The sequence below is a fragment of the Felis catus genome, chromosome C1 (genome assembly GCF_018350175.1).
Source record: "Felis catus isolate Fca126 chromosome C1, F.catus_Fca126_mat1.0, whole genome shotgun sequence".
In the NCBI taxonomy this organism is placed as follows: domain Eukaryota; kingdom Metazoa; phylum Chordata; class Mammalia; order Carnivora; family Felidae; genus Felis; species Felis catus.
Window position 1 is genome coordinate 218,615,427 of NC_058375.1, and position 16,907 is coordinate 218,632,333.

At 53.9% G+C, this 16,907-nt stretch overlaps 1 protein-coding gene across 12 annotated transcripts in view; it reads left to right on the forward strand.

Annotated features, from left to right (window-relative positions):
• The window catches only part of UBE2F (ubiquitin conjugating enzyme E2 F (putative)), a 52,917-nt gene that overhangs the window by 34,659 nt on the left and 1,351 nt on the right, over positions 1-16,907 (forward strand). For 4 of the 12 annotated variants that reach the window (XM_023259916.2, XM_023259919.2, XM_023259920.2 and 1 more), the window contains 4 exons: positions 5,486-5,556; positions 9,314-9,371; positions 11,506-11,538; positions 14,082-14,144. In XM_023259916.2, the coding sequence (XP_023115684.1) occupies positions 5,486-5,556; positions 9,314-9,371; positions 11,506-11,538; positions 14,082-14,144 (225 nt within the window). The other 8 variants (XR_002744969.2, XR_006583670.1, XM_023259918.2 and 5 more) reach the window with 8 other exon arrangements.

Sequence of the window (16,907 nt, forward strand, 5' to 3'; positions counted from 1 at the left end):
TGAATTCAGAGAAGGAAAGGAGAGGGTCATTTTGGGAAAGTGGTCGGGCCATTTGAGCTTTAAGGAGAAACAGGATTGGACTTGTCCTGACTTGGGTTGGCCCATAACCAGGGGAGGGTGGTGTTGAGGTGACGTCGAACTTTCTGGAACTGTGTTGACAGGTACAGAAATGAGAATTAGCAGCCTGCGTGCGGTGGATTGACCAAGTCGACCCGAAGGAGGAATCAGGGTTGGGGAGTAGTGGGGAGGAATGAGAAACTCAGATTTGAGGGTTGTTGAGCATTTTCACTTTGGCCTGAGAAACTAGTGACAGTTGGGAACATCTTCACAATTTTGAATTTATATATATGTGTGTAAACATCCCCCTGATGCTTCCTAGTCCTCTCTAGGCTTATCAAATAGGAAAGAAAAATCCACTGGTAAAACTAAGCCCCTTGTTAAACTGAGGCTGCGGATACTGGGGACACCACGTGTCCAGTCACTTTACCTGCAGAGACTCCGTGTTGTCTGACAAGTGGGATTAGGCTCCCCTGCCCTGGGCCCTGGCCCCACCAATGGGGTGCACTTCAGGGGCTGTCACACTTTTTTGTGTGAAGCCAAACCTTTACCTTTACGGGGCTACGACATTAAAATTTCTTTCTGAACGTAGCTTATGAGGATGGGGTAGAGTTGGCAGTAAGGGAGAAAATATATTTTGAAGCAAAGACAGGAAAATATGCATTTCAGGTCTTTGTCCACGCATCCATCCAGCTACCTACTGACTTTCCATATTTCCCTAATCACAGACCGAGGAGTCTGGCTCCACAGAACCCCGTACTCCCTCAGGTGAGATGTGGCCAGAAAGGTTTGGCTTCAGCACAGATGTTTACAATTCCAGGGGCTATTTTGATGTTTTCTGGAAACAGCCAGGCATACGGTGCTTAAGATTCCAGACTTTTCAATTATCTGGACGTACTCTAAGGATTCCTCGTCCAAAGAATGTTAAATTAAAGGATGGTAAGTTTGTGACAGTCTTTTTGGAGAGGCAGTGAGTGTTTGAGGAGGGGGGTGGCTTGGGGAGGGCCTTAGCATGAGCTGGTAGACTTTTCCAACAAGCCTTGCGGGATCTGAGACCCGCTGTCGCACCACTGAGTAGCAGAGTGTCGGAAGAGGGCGGAGCATGAGAAGATGCCAAGGAAGGAACCGAGTTTTGTTGAGAGCTTTCATGTGCCAGGTGCCCCCGCTCACTTGTGTCCCTCCCCGGGAGTTCCCTGGGGGATGTTAATACGCTCGTGTTCATGCGTCGGGAAGCTGGGGCCCAGAGGGCTACCGTTGGGAACTTCCCTCGTTAGCTTTGCCAGAATAAACCATCAGGTGCTGAAGTGGATTCCTGCCCAGGGCTGCCTGGCGACCTAGCGTGTGCCCTTCTCGCCAAACCGGGTGGCCACTCTGTAGTGAGAAAATGTTTGTCATGTTGTCCTGTCCCTGTGTGGCTTCTTCCAGAAACGGAGAGGATGGGACACGGCATAAACAAGATAGAAAACCACTGGGTCTTGAGGCCGTGTTTTTTTATGTTAATTAGTGATTTATGATGATTTTACATTTTTATATTTCGTTTCTATCTCCTTTGGGAAATTTCTGAATGATCGGCTGGTTTCATTTCATCAGGAATGAAACCAGTGTCCTCAAGCAAGGGGCACGGAGGGGCCAGCCTGTCTGGGTGGACCCGGGCCCTGCCGCTGTTAGGACCTCTCCCCCCCCACAGGCCCCTTTGCCTGTCCCACTGCCTCATCCAGGCTGAGACGGTACAGTGGTCCCTGGGGCAGGGGGTGGGGAGGTGACACCGTCCCCGGGAACCCGAGCGTGGCTGATACAGAGGTACTTGTGTTTACTCTTTTTGTATTAATCTTCGCTTACCTAACTCCTCAGTGTCCCTTTCGGCCACACTGGCGGCTCCCCGAAGCGGGGTCTGGAGCACCTTTCTTTCGCTGTATTTCCAGTGCCCGCCACATGGCGCGCACTTGTCCCGCGGGGGGCGCGCTCCGCCCATACGAACCTGCGTGCAGGAGATGAAACCAGCATATGAAAATGCGTAGGTTACGGGCATTTGGGGCAGAGATTGTGAGAGTAAACTGCAGGGACCCGTGCTTCATCTGCATGAGGAGACGGCCAGCCTGGGAGGGCCCCGTGGAGCCGCCTCGCTCATTTGTTCTTATGCTTTTATGTTCTTTGTAAGGACTTTGCTAACACCCCTAACATGGCACCCCTAACGCGGTAACTTTTTTTATTTTACCCTCATAACAAGATTAACGTACATTTTCATGTCAATTAACATAATTACATCATCATTAGAACACTTCACTATACGCGTCATGGTTTTAAGTCGGTCCTTTATTGTTGGTCGCTGGTTGACTAGTTGTTGACAGTACGAACCAGACTTTCTGTAGATAGTAAATATTTCAGGCTTTGTGAACCATTTTTGGTCTCTACCACGTATTCTTTTTTTCCGTCACAAACTATGTGGGGTTTTTTCAAACGATCTTTTAAAAACGTAGAAACCATACTCAGATCCCATGCAGAGACAGGCCCGCCTGCACTCGGTTCACCAGGCTGCGGTTCGCTGCCCCCCTGGCGTGAGCAGCTCTGTCGTGCATCCCAGACAGCACTTGCCGTACGTCTGCCCCTGCCCGTGGCCTAAGCCGTTAGACGTAGAATTAAGACCGTGGAGTAACGGATACCGGGTTTGAAGCTCTTCGTCAACACTATTAAGTCCGCCCCCCCAGAGGTCATGCCGGCAGCCTCCTCACCGTCACTGCCTGGAAATTCCCTTTTTCCTCACAAAGATGGAATGTTTTGATTATTTTGATCCTTGCCATTTTGGGAGGAAATAAACGGTATCGAATTGTCATTTGAGTTTTTGTTTCTCAAATAAGTAGGGTGCTAAATATTTTTTCCTATTTATGAGCTTTTTATGTTCTTTATGAACTGTAATTATGTCCTTAGCCCCTTTTTCCATTGGGATGTTTGTTTTTCTTGCAAGAGTTCTTAGCTAGAATTTATATGAAACTTTTTTCCCCAGTTTTCTTGGTTGTACTGTAAGGATTTTTGTTTTTCCTTTGTTTTTTGATGTTGTTCTGTAAAAGTTTGAGGTTTTTGTGCTTCACCACTGTCCTCAAATCTACTTTTGTTTTACAAGTTTTTCTTGTTATGAAATGCTTAAAACAGGCCTTCAGACTCACCAAGGTAACTCGTCAGCTTTTTCTTCCAGTGCTCAAAAAAAAATGTTTTTAACGTTTATTTTTGAGAGACAGAGCGAGCAAGTGCGCACACGCGTGTGTGCGAATGGGGGCAGGGCAGAGAGAGAGGGAGACGCAGAGTCCGAAGCAGGCTCCAGGCTCCTAGCTGTCAGCCCAGAGCCCGACGCGGGGCTCGAACCCAGAGACCGTGAGATCGTGACTTGAGCTGAAGTTGGACGCTCAACTGACTGAGCCACCCAGGCGCCCCTCTTCCAGCACTCTTCTAAAGTTCTGTGTCATTTGTGTTTAATGCATCTGGAATACGAGTCTTAAGTGGGGATCCGACTGGGGTTTTCCAGATAGTTTGCCAGATGAATTCTGATGGAAGAATCCCTTTTTCCCCCACTGGTTTGCACTGCAGTAGCGGTCACATGTCAAACTCAGCCTGTGACGGGGCGGGTGGCAATGCCGGGTAGCAGGTGGAGCTGGGTATTTCTTGTCTGTCTTGCCTTAGGGGGGTCGAGGCAGCAATTTGTGTTTGGAAAGCGTGTGTCAGAATCCGGGTCCGGGGTTCTGATTTGCTCTCTGTTATGGGGACCGAGGCTTAGAGGACGACCATCGACGGGGACAGGGGAGGTGTCTGTGCTGGCATCTAACTGTGGAGGGTGTAAAGGGACAAAGGGGGGGGGCAGTTGCAGTCAGATACTTGGAGATCTAGTGAACACTAGGCGAGGTGACAAGAGTGTCGGGGACTCTCTAGACGGGAGGGAGAGCGGGCCTTCGGGTTCCCTCAGATTCATACAGCCCGGAGTGCCAGCCTGCCCCCGCCCCCGCCTGCAGGCCTCGCCGGAAACGCACAGCCACGGCATAGTTTCTGTCAAAGGCCTTCCAGTTTACCTGCAGGAAAGCAAATTAGAGCATATTAAGTTGGTTGAAACTCGCTCTGAACCTAATCCTGTAATCTTTAGACACCTACATTTGCAGACCTGGATTAAGCCCTTGGGGAGTTTCTTGGTGTGATGATTTTTCGTGTCAGTAGAAAGATTTAGGAGGGTGCTGGAAAGTATGTCTGTTTTGTACAGACAAGACAGTGGAACTCTTCAAGGACTGGAAAAACGCAGGAGAGCCTTTGGGCAGTGAAATACTTTGTAGGTTAGTAACAGATAAACATCTGATTACGGAGACTTTACAAAAGAATAGCATCATAACCGCACGTGATACACTGGGAAGACGCAGACGTCGCCCCCTGTGACAAAGGGCTCCCACTTGAGTATCTGTGAGATGATGTGTCTGTGAGACTTGGCGAGGTGACCCTTGCATGCCTGACCAGCTCCGTCCCCGGGGGACCTGTCTCACGCACGGGAGCGGACACACGCGCTGGTCGAGCCCAGCCTGTGGGACGGGTGGGAGGCAGCCTGTGAATGCCCAGTCATGGGAACTGGCTCGTGAAATGCTAGTATCTGTGCCGCGGCAGGTGAGGAACCCCAAAACCATCTGAAATGGTGAGAGATGCACGTGAAAAAGTAGAGCGCACACGCCCCCGTGCCTCTAAAGAAAAACGGATGTGCCGGAACACAGCTCTGCCTAGAAGAGAGGCTCGAGGTGCAGATCAGATGTGAATGCAGATTATTTCTGGGTGGGATCGTCACATATCACAAGAGGAAAGATCTTGCCCTGTGTTTTTGTAGCTTTATTCCTCAAACAAGTCCAGACTGCTTTTATTATGGAGTCACTTTAAAAGAACGGCTTTCCGCAAACATGCCTCCTCATAAGCGAAGTCCTTGTGCCTCATTCCCATGAGCGTAAAGCAGTCTAAGACGTGGGTGTGGGACAGTGTACTTGCAGTAGCATCTTCAGAAACACCTGCACGGGGACCCAGCTACCACCGGAAGCAGCGGTGACCGCAGCCACAGCTCGGCAGCTTAGCACGCAGGGCCCCCGTGTGAACCGGGCCGGTGGCACAGCGTGGGCTCGTCCGCAGCCCCCGCAGGGGGGGCGAGAGGGGGCCGAGGCCCGGCCACCAGCACCACGCGCCCGCGGGCCCCGGGACTTGTAGAAGGGTTGTGTTAGGGGTGCGGGCAGGCTTTGTCAGGGAGACTGGCACGTGTGGATGCGGCGTGAAGACCACTCCCACGCGGGTGACACGAGCCGGTGTCCGGAGCTGAAGACTGGTTGGCCGCGCAAACAGTGGAACGAGGGCTAGATGGGGTCTGTGGCGGCAGGCGTGATTTGGAGAGCCCGTGATCTCTTCCTTTCTCTCTGTGTTGCAGCCTCCCAAAGTGAAATGCCTGACCAGGATCTGGCACCCCAACATCACAGAGACGGGCGACATATGTCTAAGGTGGGTTTCTCTTCTTTCCCGTCTTCTGTGTTTGTGAGCACTGGACGTTCGGACGTGTTGTCTCCGCTGAGAGAAGATTTTGAGGCTGGGCTAATAAGATCAGGGAGGTTTGGGAAACCGCCCTCCGGGCTTCGGGCCGCACTCTCCTGACCGGAGGGCCCCCCACCCCCAGCCTGCCTCTGCCTCCAGCCCCACGTCCTCCTGGGCCCTCTGGTGGCCAAGACCGCTGCCGGTCCCGATGCAGCCTGTCGCCCGCCCGGGATGCTCCCTCTGGGGCTCCTTGCCCTTTCTTCCCCTTCTGAGGTAGCGACAGGCTGCAGTCCCTCCGTGTGGCCGATTTGAGCCAAGAAGGCAACATGTGGTTAGTAAAATCCAGGGGAGGGGGAGGAGTGTAGATGTCCAGTTTAAGAAGACCTGGCCATTTGTACTTAAGATGCCCTCTCTTTACCGAAACAGTCTTGATGTGCATGAGCGGGACGACGTCCCAGAACTTCGTGTCACTTGTGGCCTGTGTGTGCCCCTCCCTCCCAGTGGGGGATGATCAGGGATCCGCGATTCCCCACTTCTTAAGGCTCATGTAGAGACCTGGAGAAGGCGTGTGGTTTGTTGTTTGTAAGTAAGTTTAGCACTTGGGCTTTGTCTTGGTGCGTCCTGCCAGTCTCTAGCTGGGGGTGGGGGGGGGGGGGGTGTCGCTGCAGGGCCTCTGGTGCCAGACCGCCTCACGACGGCGCGGTGTGACTTCGGCAGGTTATGTAACCGTCAGCCACAGCCTGCAGAGGGGGCGTTAGCATTTCCTCTGCTTCCCTCCTGCGATTCAGTCCCCCTTCTCCCTCAACGGTCAGCACCGACTCCCAGGTCAGCTCGCATGTGGTGACCCCATTCTTGCATATCAGCCCCCTTTTTTATAGACAGTTAGAAACGCATTTTACAAGAGGCTCCCTTTTTCAAATCTGTCCTTTGAGTATCAACACTTCGAAAATCTGACTTCTCCAGCGTTAGGTTGTACATGGTACCCACTCCAGCCTTGTCCCCCGAGGCCCTTGCCGGGGCTCGCTCTCCAGGGGTCCACGCACTCCTTCTCTGTCCCGTCCCTTCCTCGGTAGCAATTAAGGCCAGAGCGGGAATTCCTCTCGTCACTTTTGCCGTCTTCTGAGAAATCACGTTCTAGCAAAGTATCAGGAGAGCTCAGCAGATGGCCGCCAGCAACAAACTCCAGAAACCTCAGAGGAAAATCATTGATAGATTTGGCCTCATTCAAATTAAGAATACAGAACACAGAAGTGAGAGGGAAAAGGTCAGCTGTGTTAACATCCTTCGTATGGACGTGGTCTTTACCACTCGGTATGAGAAAGGTGGACACGGCCACGAGGAAAAACGAGCACCAGCTACAAGCAGTGACTCGTACGAGAGTCGCAGGTGGGCGGTGGGAAGGCTCTGAGGGGTGTTTAGTCTCCGTGGTAACCAGCGAGGCGCCTGGAAACGACGAGGCGCCACTCACCACTCTTCAGACTGTCTGGTACGAAAGCAGATATCCGGTGGGATGTGAGGGAGGGGGAGAGAGCAGGCTGTCACATCACCATCACGGGAGGGCGGCTCTGTCTGGGTCCTTTTGTTGGTCCTTCAGATCTGAGGTCTCCATTTAACTTACATTTACCCTTGGACTCGTCAGCTGCACTTGTAGGGATTTATTCGTGGGAAGTAAGGCGCCAGATTTAAGTATAAAGACCTCATCTAGTGAAAAACTAGACCGCGTCCAGCGGTGGCTTGGTCCACAGCTGACTTGCGGCGTCTCCTGAATAAAGAGAAAGACGAGCCTGGCCCACGCCCTCCTGGTCCATAGTGAGTGCCGGGCACCAGTTACCTGGATCCCTCACTCGGCACCACTGACCGGTGCCTGCTGCCCTGGGGGCCTTGTCTGGTACACAGCCGTCCTTCCCTGTCTCTGTGAGTCTTGCTCTGCTCCCACCGGCGGCCCTGCCCTCCTCCTGGCTCAGGGTCACAGGTGAGAGGTGCCGTGTCTGTGGGATTAGAGGGCCCCGGGCCTGGATTCCGGTGGTTGCACTCGAGACTTTTTCTCCTGGGGTCCAAGCTTCCGGCGCAGTCCCTGAGGCACCGTCTGCTCCCTTGGCTGCTGCCCTCGCTGATGGGCTGTCACCTGAGCTCCTGCAGGATTGCCACCTGCCGAGGCTGGGCTAGAACTTCCAGTGACCCTGTGCCCCCTCCACAGTGTCACTCTGCCCAGACCCGTGGCTTGCGACCATGGGCGCCACCTGCCCGATTGTGGGCACTCCCCACTCCCGCCCCTGTCACCGCCCTTGCTGGGCGCACCTGGCCTCCGGGTTTAGAGCCCTCCTGCTCTGGCTGTGCTGTCGGCGGGGAAGCTCGAGGGTTCTGACTGGTCAGCCAGTTCAGCCGGCTTCCTTCCTTTCCTCCGCCCGTCAGCTCGTGGTGGTGTTCTTTGCTTTATGGGGCTTGCCGGCTGGTGGGAGACAGGCGTTAAACAGGTAAGCAAGCATATGATAAGGTCCATAAAAGGAGGATGAGAACAGCCAGGAAGGATTCTTCTCCCTGCCTCAGTGAAGAAATCTGTCACTGGATCGTATAAACACCAGGACCTGGCAGATGGTTTCCAGAAAGTTACTCAGATCTGTACAGGTTTCATGTCAGGCACAGGCCTCTGCAGGGCAGAGCCTTCTTTTTAAGGCTCAGAGTAAGTGGTAGTGGTCAATTTAAGGTTTTGTTTATTCCAACAAATCTTGGGCAATTAAGATTACAGCATATTTATATTTTCTCCTGATTGTAATTGATTTATCTGAACTTGAACACACTCCGATTCAAAAATTCTGTTCACAGTAACAGTTAAGACCCAGACAGCCAGATACTGAGAGCCTGACACCGACATGTGACCTTAAGAAATGTTAGGTACGGACCAGAGCAACGGTGCGATACAACTCAGCAATGCCAAACTAAGTTTTCCCCAGAAAGGAACTTGGCAATGAATTGTGGTTTTTCAAAGTATGGAAAAATCATTTACGTGAGAGTATCGAATGGCGTTTATAGCTGGTGGAACTGTGATGAAAAGGACCCTGAGGTCCAGCTTTAGAGATAGGGCCTCACGGTACCTCCAGAGCCGTGTGCCCCTTCTCTGAACACGGTCCTCCCACCCACTGCTGAGGACCATCCGGAGGTTTGGGTTAATCCACCTTTATCCTTCATTTTCTCCTTTTGAGCTTTTTAAAGACAAAAACAAACAGGGTATGAAAACGTGTGCTGGGAGCTGTCGTCAGGGTCAACCCGCAGCCCCCAGCGAGCTGCCCGGGTGTGGAGGACCATCATTGCCCATGCCCTTGGGCGTGTTGCTGCCGCGCGCCGTGCCTTCTCTCCTCCGTCCAACGGAGAGGTGGCCGTGCCTCCCTCGTGGGTCGCGGAGGCATTAAGTGAGGTCAGGGTCGTTGTGACACACGCGTAGGAGGCCCTGACCGCTGGGTTGACAGGTGCGCGTGGTGTCTTAATTTAAGCTTCTGCGTGCGTCCAGGATTCGAGCCCTGCGTGGACAGGCAGCAAAGATGGCATGAGAGTTGGACTTGTGGGTGGACGGCCTCAGAGGTGGGGAAGGCCCTCGGCAGCGAGACGGAGGCTGCGAGGCCACGGGGGAGACGTGGGGCACGGGCAGGGCGTGGCGGCAGCGTCCGGCACATCGGCGGCTCACGCGACTGGAGGCTGCCCTCGCTGACCACTGCGCCCTTCTGCGTTTCAGTTTACTGAGAGAACATTCGATCGACGGCACCGGCTGGGCTCCCACAAGGACGTTAAAGGTAGAGTGCAGTGCTCTTGACCTCGGGCCTGGAGGCCCCTCCCTCCGGGAACCGGTCTCCTTGCCGTCCTGTCCACAGCCTACTCCCTCCTCACCCCCTGCCCGCCTGCCCGCCAGGGGTGCTCGGCCCAGCATCTGCCCCGGCCGGTTCCTCTGCCCCCAGTTCTCTCCGGGGCAGTGGGGCGTTCCCGTTTTCTCCGCTCACCTCTCCCCTGTACCATTTGTGCCTCAGCTCATTCACTGTTCTTCTCTTCCTCTGTCCCCAGTCTTGTGAGGTGCCTCACGCTCAGAGGAGAGGGGAGGAGAGCAGCCGGGCGGGTAGAGGGGAAGGAGGGAAAGGACGGACGTGGCCTCTGTTCCAAGTTACAGGGAGCGCGCTGGGACAGGCGGTGGGCCCTGAGGGAGGGGAACGGGGAGCTTGCTTCGGTGCAGGCTTGAGTTGGTTCTGGTGGTGAGCGTTACGGGCACCCCGTGAGACCACCGGCTGTGGCTTCACCTCGAGGCCGTTCTGCCGTGGCATCCGCAGGACGCCTGCACCTTTCTTGCCGCCTGATCTTTTCGTCAGAAGCAGTCACAACTACCGGCCGGCGTTCGCTCCGTAGTGCACCTGACTCCTGCCGTCGTTTCTGATGGGATACGAAACACGCAGCCGGAGCCCTTGCCCTGGCGCTGGGTTCCCAGCCTGCGCGTCCCTCGGCCCGAGGCTCGGTCATCTGGACCGGGCCCGTTTTCCTTGGTGACCGTGTCCTGCTCTGACACAGTCATACCAGCTCAACCTGAAAGGGTCGTGGGCGTCCCATCAGCGTGCTTGGGACGCTCTGAGACTGGCGGGCACGTTGCACTGTGCCGTCTTCCTCCCTATCCCCTCCCCTTCTCTTCCCATGTCTCAAGAGCGGTGTTTTCCCACACGTGTTAACTTTGGCTCAGTCATGCACGGCTTACAAAAGCTGTCCTAACTAAAGCCACTTGTAAGTCCAAGTCTGTGCCAAATGCACAAAAAATAAGCATGGCTGGCAAGCGAGATGCTGCGTGGGATGCTGTCCCTTGGGTCACAGGGTGAGCCCGGGCAGGCCTGGGCCACGTGTGTGCAGGGCCCTCTCCCCACCATCCTTCACACATGAACTCTCTGGGCCCTGCCTGTGGAAAGAGCTGCCGTGGATGAACTGACCTCATTCGTTGTATGCCTACTTTCTGGTTCACCTCATAGAGACCATCCTCACCCCCGTCCCCTGCTCTTAGCGGAGGACACTGAGGCCCAGAGAGGCGTGCGTGGGCCACAGTGGCGCACAGGTGACTGCACCGGCTCTGGGGCCTTGTCTGATGCTGTGCATGACCACACCTGGAGGGGGCAGCACCAAGTAGGCCCTTTGGGGGAGGGGCCCAGGGAAGGAGTTTGGGGCCCTGTCCCAGAGTCAGAGGCCGGAGGACACCGCGCACTTCCACAGGCCCGACCGTGGATCCTCCCGAGGTGTGGTCTGAGTATCGACTGGGGCTGAGAATCAGCCTGAAAAAAGACAAGGCTGGAGCTGACGGCAAGGAAGGCTGAAAGGGAACCTGTGGTTGAGTCACAGATGGCCAGTCACTCCAGAGCGAACACCGTGGTTTTCCGTTTTGTTTTAGTGGACATTTCTGATCTTTGAATGTTAGGAAACGTTACTAGCCTTCCTTGATTTTTGAAATAATTAGAGCAAAATTGTTAGGAGGCCCGTGGGACCACGGGTAATGAGCTTACCTGCAGTCCCCAAGAGGCCACAGATGCAGAAACAACAAATTTTATTGTAAAGATCACTCTCCAGAAGTCTGGACTACATGAGAGGGTGGCGAGGACGAGGTGGTGTCGGTGGGTTTCTCCTGAGCAGATGCACCTGTCTTGGGCTGGGCCTCACCCGAGGGCACTTCACATGGTCCTTGATTCTGTGCTTCCTGCCCATACTGCTCACCTCCACGTTCCCAGAGCCTGTTGTCACACTGAAGAGAAGTTGTTGTTGTTTTTTTTTAAGTTTCCGTCTTGGGAAAAACAGAGCACGCGGAGGATAAATTCTGACATGGTGCAATCCCGATCTCTTTGTCGCGCGTTTGCAAGACTTAGTGCACGAGAGCCTGAAACTTGTTTTCTTCTTTCTTTCTCATTCCAGGATGTTGTTTGGGGATTAAACTCTTTGTTTACTGTAAGTACATTGACCAGAATCCTGAGTTTTTCTTGATTACTCTGCCTCCTGGTTTTAAACATCCCGTTAAGGATCACACAGAGGGATTGAAAACACAGTGCCCTGAGCAACATGCTGACCCCCTCGTTCCTGTCATATTCTTACTAGTTAGAGGAACAGTGACACGGGAACTGAGGGGGCTTTGGGGTAGCACATGGGGAAGGGGGCCCTGGGAGCCCTGCTGGAGTGGCTGTCTCGGCCCTCTGGGGCCAGGGCGGGGACTGGTGCCATTCTGCTTCGTGTGGGCGGCCGTTCCTACGGGGGCACCTGGCCCGGCCCACTTCATGTGTGTCCTCACCGGCAGCCCTCTTCCCTCCCACGTGTCCTGGTTTGGGTGAAGGCATATGTGGTCACACGACTTCTAGACTTTTCACAAACCTAGATCCGTAGAGTTGTTGTCTCCTCAGTGACCAGCTGCCCAAGTTTACTATCCTCAGAAAACAGCATGTCACAGGCAGGGGCTGGAGGGCAGGCAGGGGGCATGGGGAGAAGCTAAAAGCTCGTATTTGAACTTTTTATGTAATATTCTTTTGAGTTTTTACATTTTGGTCATAAAAGAGCTTTCTTTAAAAGAAATAAGCTTCAGGGGCGCTTGGGTGGCTCAGTCAGTTGAGCGTCCGACTTTGGCTCAAGTCACGGTCTCACGGTTCCTGGGTTCAAGCCCCGTGTTGGGCTCTGTGCTGGCAGCTCAGAACCTGGAACCTGCTTCAGATTCTGTGTCCCCCTCTCTCTGCCCCTCCCCTGCTTGGGCTCTGTCTCTCGCTCTCAAAAGTAAACATTAAAAAGAATTTTTTTAAAGAGATAAGCTTCAGAGATCTGTCTCTGCGGAGGGGAAAAAAAGCTGTGATACTTTTAAACTCAACGTCCATGAAAATGAGCCCATCCTGGTCAGCCCACAGAACGGCGGGGTGTTGGAGGGGCAGCTTCCTGGCGCCACGGCAGGAGTGTGACGCAGCGTCCGGGATCACGGTGCTCTGCTCTTGCCTTCAGCAAGAATAAAAAGCCGCGGGGCCTCGAAATTAGGCCCTCAAGCTCCCGCCTCGCTTTGCCTTCTCCTGGGATGTCCCGGGTAACCACCTGCGGCACCAGCCGCAAACCCCGCAGCTTCTGGCTTCGGGCCCCCCCTTAACCTAACCCTGAGAAGGCAGCGCTCAGGGGCACCGAGCCTCTGTCATTTGCTTGTGATTGTGGTTGGGCTTTTCCATTGCCGTGTATGGTTTACTTCTGAGCCGTGAGGGCTGCGGCTTGAGGGAAAGTCCACCCGGCTGCTCGTGCTGCTGCTGCTGCTTTGATTTAGCTCTTAATCTAGTGCAGCCCCCCGTCTCCAGTGCTCCAGGCCTCCCCAATTCTGAGGAGCCAGCCAGAGTTGCTGATGAAGCCCGATGGTTATTCCAGCCAATGTACTCGTTTTAGGTCAGACACATGGTAAGGAACACAGAGAATTTTGTGTGTCTCGTGGTCTTTATATGCATCAGGTATCTCGTGCGTGTGCGTTGTATTTTTGCCAGTGTCTGGGACTTACAGTTGATCTCTTACAGAGCATAGAGGCCTCTGTGTTTTCCTTGCAATATTTGTGACATATTGGTCATACCCTGTTATTTATTCCTAAGTCAGAAATACAGTCCCCAAACTTAACATTTCTCCTGAAGAGAAGTACAGGCGTCTTTACAGTGGCCACGATGGCTCTGGAAAGCAGTGACTTCTCCGAAGGACAAATGTCACTACCTTGGTTTTTAAGAAGAGGTATCGGGCAATATAAAGATAAGGCACGGCCTCTGATTTGAAATCTTCGAGGAGAGAGGAGTAGCCATTCCAGAGTTTTCTTTTTTAAGATTTTATTTTTTTTAAGTAATGTCTCCGCCCAACCTGGGGCTCGATCTCACAACCCCAAGATCAAGAGTCACGTGCTCCACTGACTGAGCCCCCCCCCAGAAACCCCCCCAGGATTTTCTGAGGCAGAAAGGTCTGGGGGGATGGGCCTCCTGGCACTGTGGCGCTCACTTAGGCTCCACACGCCATTCCTGCTGGGTATGAGTGCCGTGCTGTGAAGGAGGGTTAATGGATAAAGAGAAGATCCGGTTAAGGTCAGCCTGGAAGGAAGCCACAGACTTGCAGCGGCAGAGATGTTCATCACAAAGTAAAGCAAGAAATGAGTTTTCGAAGACAAAAGAGTGGGATTTTTATTCGGAAATGCTAACGAGAGTGGCTCTTTATCAAAAGTAGCATTAGAACTTAATGCGGTCACCATCCTCCATTTTCACCAAACTTTGGACAGTTGTATGTAAACATCCCCAGTCCTTCAGTCAGCCGTTCGCCCACATTTTGAAGAAGACACCCACACATTCGGCACGCTTCCGTCCCGAGAGCCGTGAGCCGTGATGGAGTTTCTCTAGCTTGTCCCGTGGCTGATTAGCTTCCCGTCTCCTGGTTCGTAAAGTGAACACATGTGACAGCGGAAGAACAGGTTCTTGCCATGGTTTACTTTGAGTTTTTCTCTCTTTAAGGATCTTTTGAATTTTGATGATCCGCTGAATATTGAGGCTGCAGAACATCACCTGCGGGACAAGGTAAGCTCGCGGCAGCGCCCTGGGTTGGTGGCTTTCTGTCTCTTGAGCAGATAAACACGAGGCTGAGAATGGTAGGTCTGGCCTGCAATTTAAAGCCATTGACAAGCAATTGGTAAGTAATGTCTGACCCAAGGTCAGACAGAAGGGTTTTTATTAGATGTGGTTTCCGAGTAGAATTCAATCCGAGGGATTCAATGCCAGTAACTGTCAGTTTTCCTGACGAACCGTGTGGGGCCCAGCGATCACCATCGCCCTGCCCGCCCTCCCGTTGCACTTAGGCTCATATGCTCGCTTTGCGGTTTGGTTTTGCTCCAGCATAATTGGATCCTGTTTATTACTCTTAATCTTCAATTCCTTTTTTTTTTTTTTTTAAACTTTTTTCCTCCAAGTCTGTGAATAAACCATCACTCACTCATTTTAGGAACTAATGGTCCATAAAATGGCTCTACTGTACTTTTTTCAACCATTTCATTGTGGGCACTCAGGTTTTTCCCATGTTTTTTCCCCCCAACTATGACAGTGATGCAATAAATATCCCTTGTACGCACATCCTTAAAAGTACACGAACAGAGTGTAGGAGCAGGAGTCAGGGTGACGGCCCTGTGACTGAGACGGGGCTGTGAGAGACTGATCGGCTTTAGTTGGGGCCAAGCCAACTAGCCAGTAAGGCCTAAGCAGACGCTAACTTGGTTTAGTCCTAGAGCCTCGAGTTGCATTTTCTGAACCAGATTCCTCCCTGGTGAACCCTCTGCACCCCAGAAGTTAGCCACCCAGCGCTGTTACCAACACCCAGCCTGAACATGTGAGGTTCTAAATGCTGCGCTTAAGAGCGCGTGCTTCTGTGTATGTGAGGCCTGCTGCGTGTATGTGCTGTTACCTACAACCTCGGGCAGAGGGGCGAAGAGAGGTGCTGCCTCAGCAGGGCCCCAAAGGGGGGCAGGAGTGCCCGCGAGAGCCGCGCCCCCCAGCACGGATCTGACACAGGCTCACGAGACCACGTGACGGGCACAGCAGGGACCAGTGAGGCGTGCAGTGGGACCGCAGGGTCAGTGGGAGCTTCCGGTCAGGCAGAGGAGGCTGGGAGCAGCAGAGGCCTTCAGGAGGAGCCGGGGTGCGCGGGCCCCAGGCAGGGGTACCCCCCGGCTGCTCTCATGGCTTGTGCTGCTTGGCAAAGCCTTGGTTTGTCCGCTGCACTGACGAGCCCTTGCGGGTGTGCTCTGGGCCCCATTCACATTGTCACTCCACTTGTCACTGTCCCTGACAAGGGCTTCCCCACTCAACACTGTGTGTTATAGAAACCTAGTCAGGGGGAGAAAGCGCTGATAATGGGAATACTTCCAGGGCCACGTGGAGAAAGCCCTGTTACCCGTGGCCTATCCGTTTATTTCTCTTGGAAGGTTGCTTTCCATTCTTTGGATGAAATAAGGGGAAAACTTGCGTTTATAAGCTCTCAGCCCCAGTGAGCTGGACCTAAAGTCCTCCAACAGTGACGCCTCCACGTGAATTCTAGGAAGTGCCCCAGCCCCACCCACGTCCTCATGCCGAGTCATGATGACAGTGACTGAACTTTTCTCGTTACTTTATTTCGTGGCCATTGTTCCTCTAAAGTTTGATGGTGGCCACTTCGGTGCCAGGTGAGGGGCTAATAACACCCAAGGATCTGTTGACGAACAGTCACTGTCCCCAGGGAGTGCACATGCTAGTGAGCAGAGGGGGTGGGCGTTGGTGGGGCGGGAGGCGGTGATGGGTTCCCTGTCGTATGTAGGGTGCTCAGAGAAAGCCTTTCTGATAAGATGAGTAGAGATCAGGTGTGAACCAAATGGATATCAGGGAAGAGCATTCTGGAGTGTTGACAGCAGCGCAAAGGCCCTGAGGCAGGAGTGTGCTGGGGTGTTCGGAGAAGACTTAGAGCAGAGTTGCAGGACAGCCGTGACATAGAGAGCAGCAGCAACCTTGAGTGGCCTTTCCGGACTCTGTCCCACACACTTCTCAAAGACCGTTCACTCTCCTGTTAATCTCCACGAGGGAGGGACTCTTGTTATCCCTGATTTGCTGCTGGGGAAGTAGAGCCACCAAGGGCGTAAGAGACTTGCCGGGAAGGGGCAGAGCCCAAGATGTGAACCCAGGCACGTGGGCCTTGCTCGGTGGGCCCTCAGGCAGGGGCGGAGGTGGGATGCACGAGGGCCTCCTGGAGGCCGTGGGCTCCACTTCGTCCAGGGTGAGGGGAGAGCACAGGGGGTAAGAGAGCAGAGGCAGTTTTGGTGTCGAGGGCCGGACGGGGTGGGGGTGCCCGTGGAGTCTTCACATCCTGCGAGCTTTGGTTGCGGCCCCTTAGGCCCTGACGGTACTGCTGGCCTCTGGGTGCCGTGGGAATGGCCAGCCAGGGCCGCCAGGAGGGCCGTCAGAGCTCCCCACTTGCGTCACCAAACCATTTCCAGACCCTTAAACCAGGAACCCGCTGACCTTGAAAGGGTTACTACGTGAGTGGAGTGTGGGCAGAGGAGGAGCTGCTCAGGCCGAGACTGGCCACGGGAGGGTGTGGTCCTCGCAGGGCCCCCCAGGGGCCCTGCTGTGCTCCCGACGACGTGCGGCGGGAAGGCACTGCTGCAGGGCGGCCCCTTGCTGTGTTGTAGGAGTTAAGAGGGGTGAGGTCTGCCTGTCCGATCACAGCCTCCAGACACTGAACACGTGTGTTGTGCGGTGGGCGCGTAGCCCCAGGGCCTCTCGCCCGGTCCCGCAGGGCCCGGGACCTCGGGCGCTAAG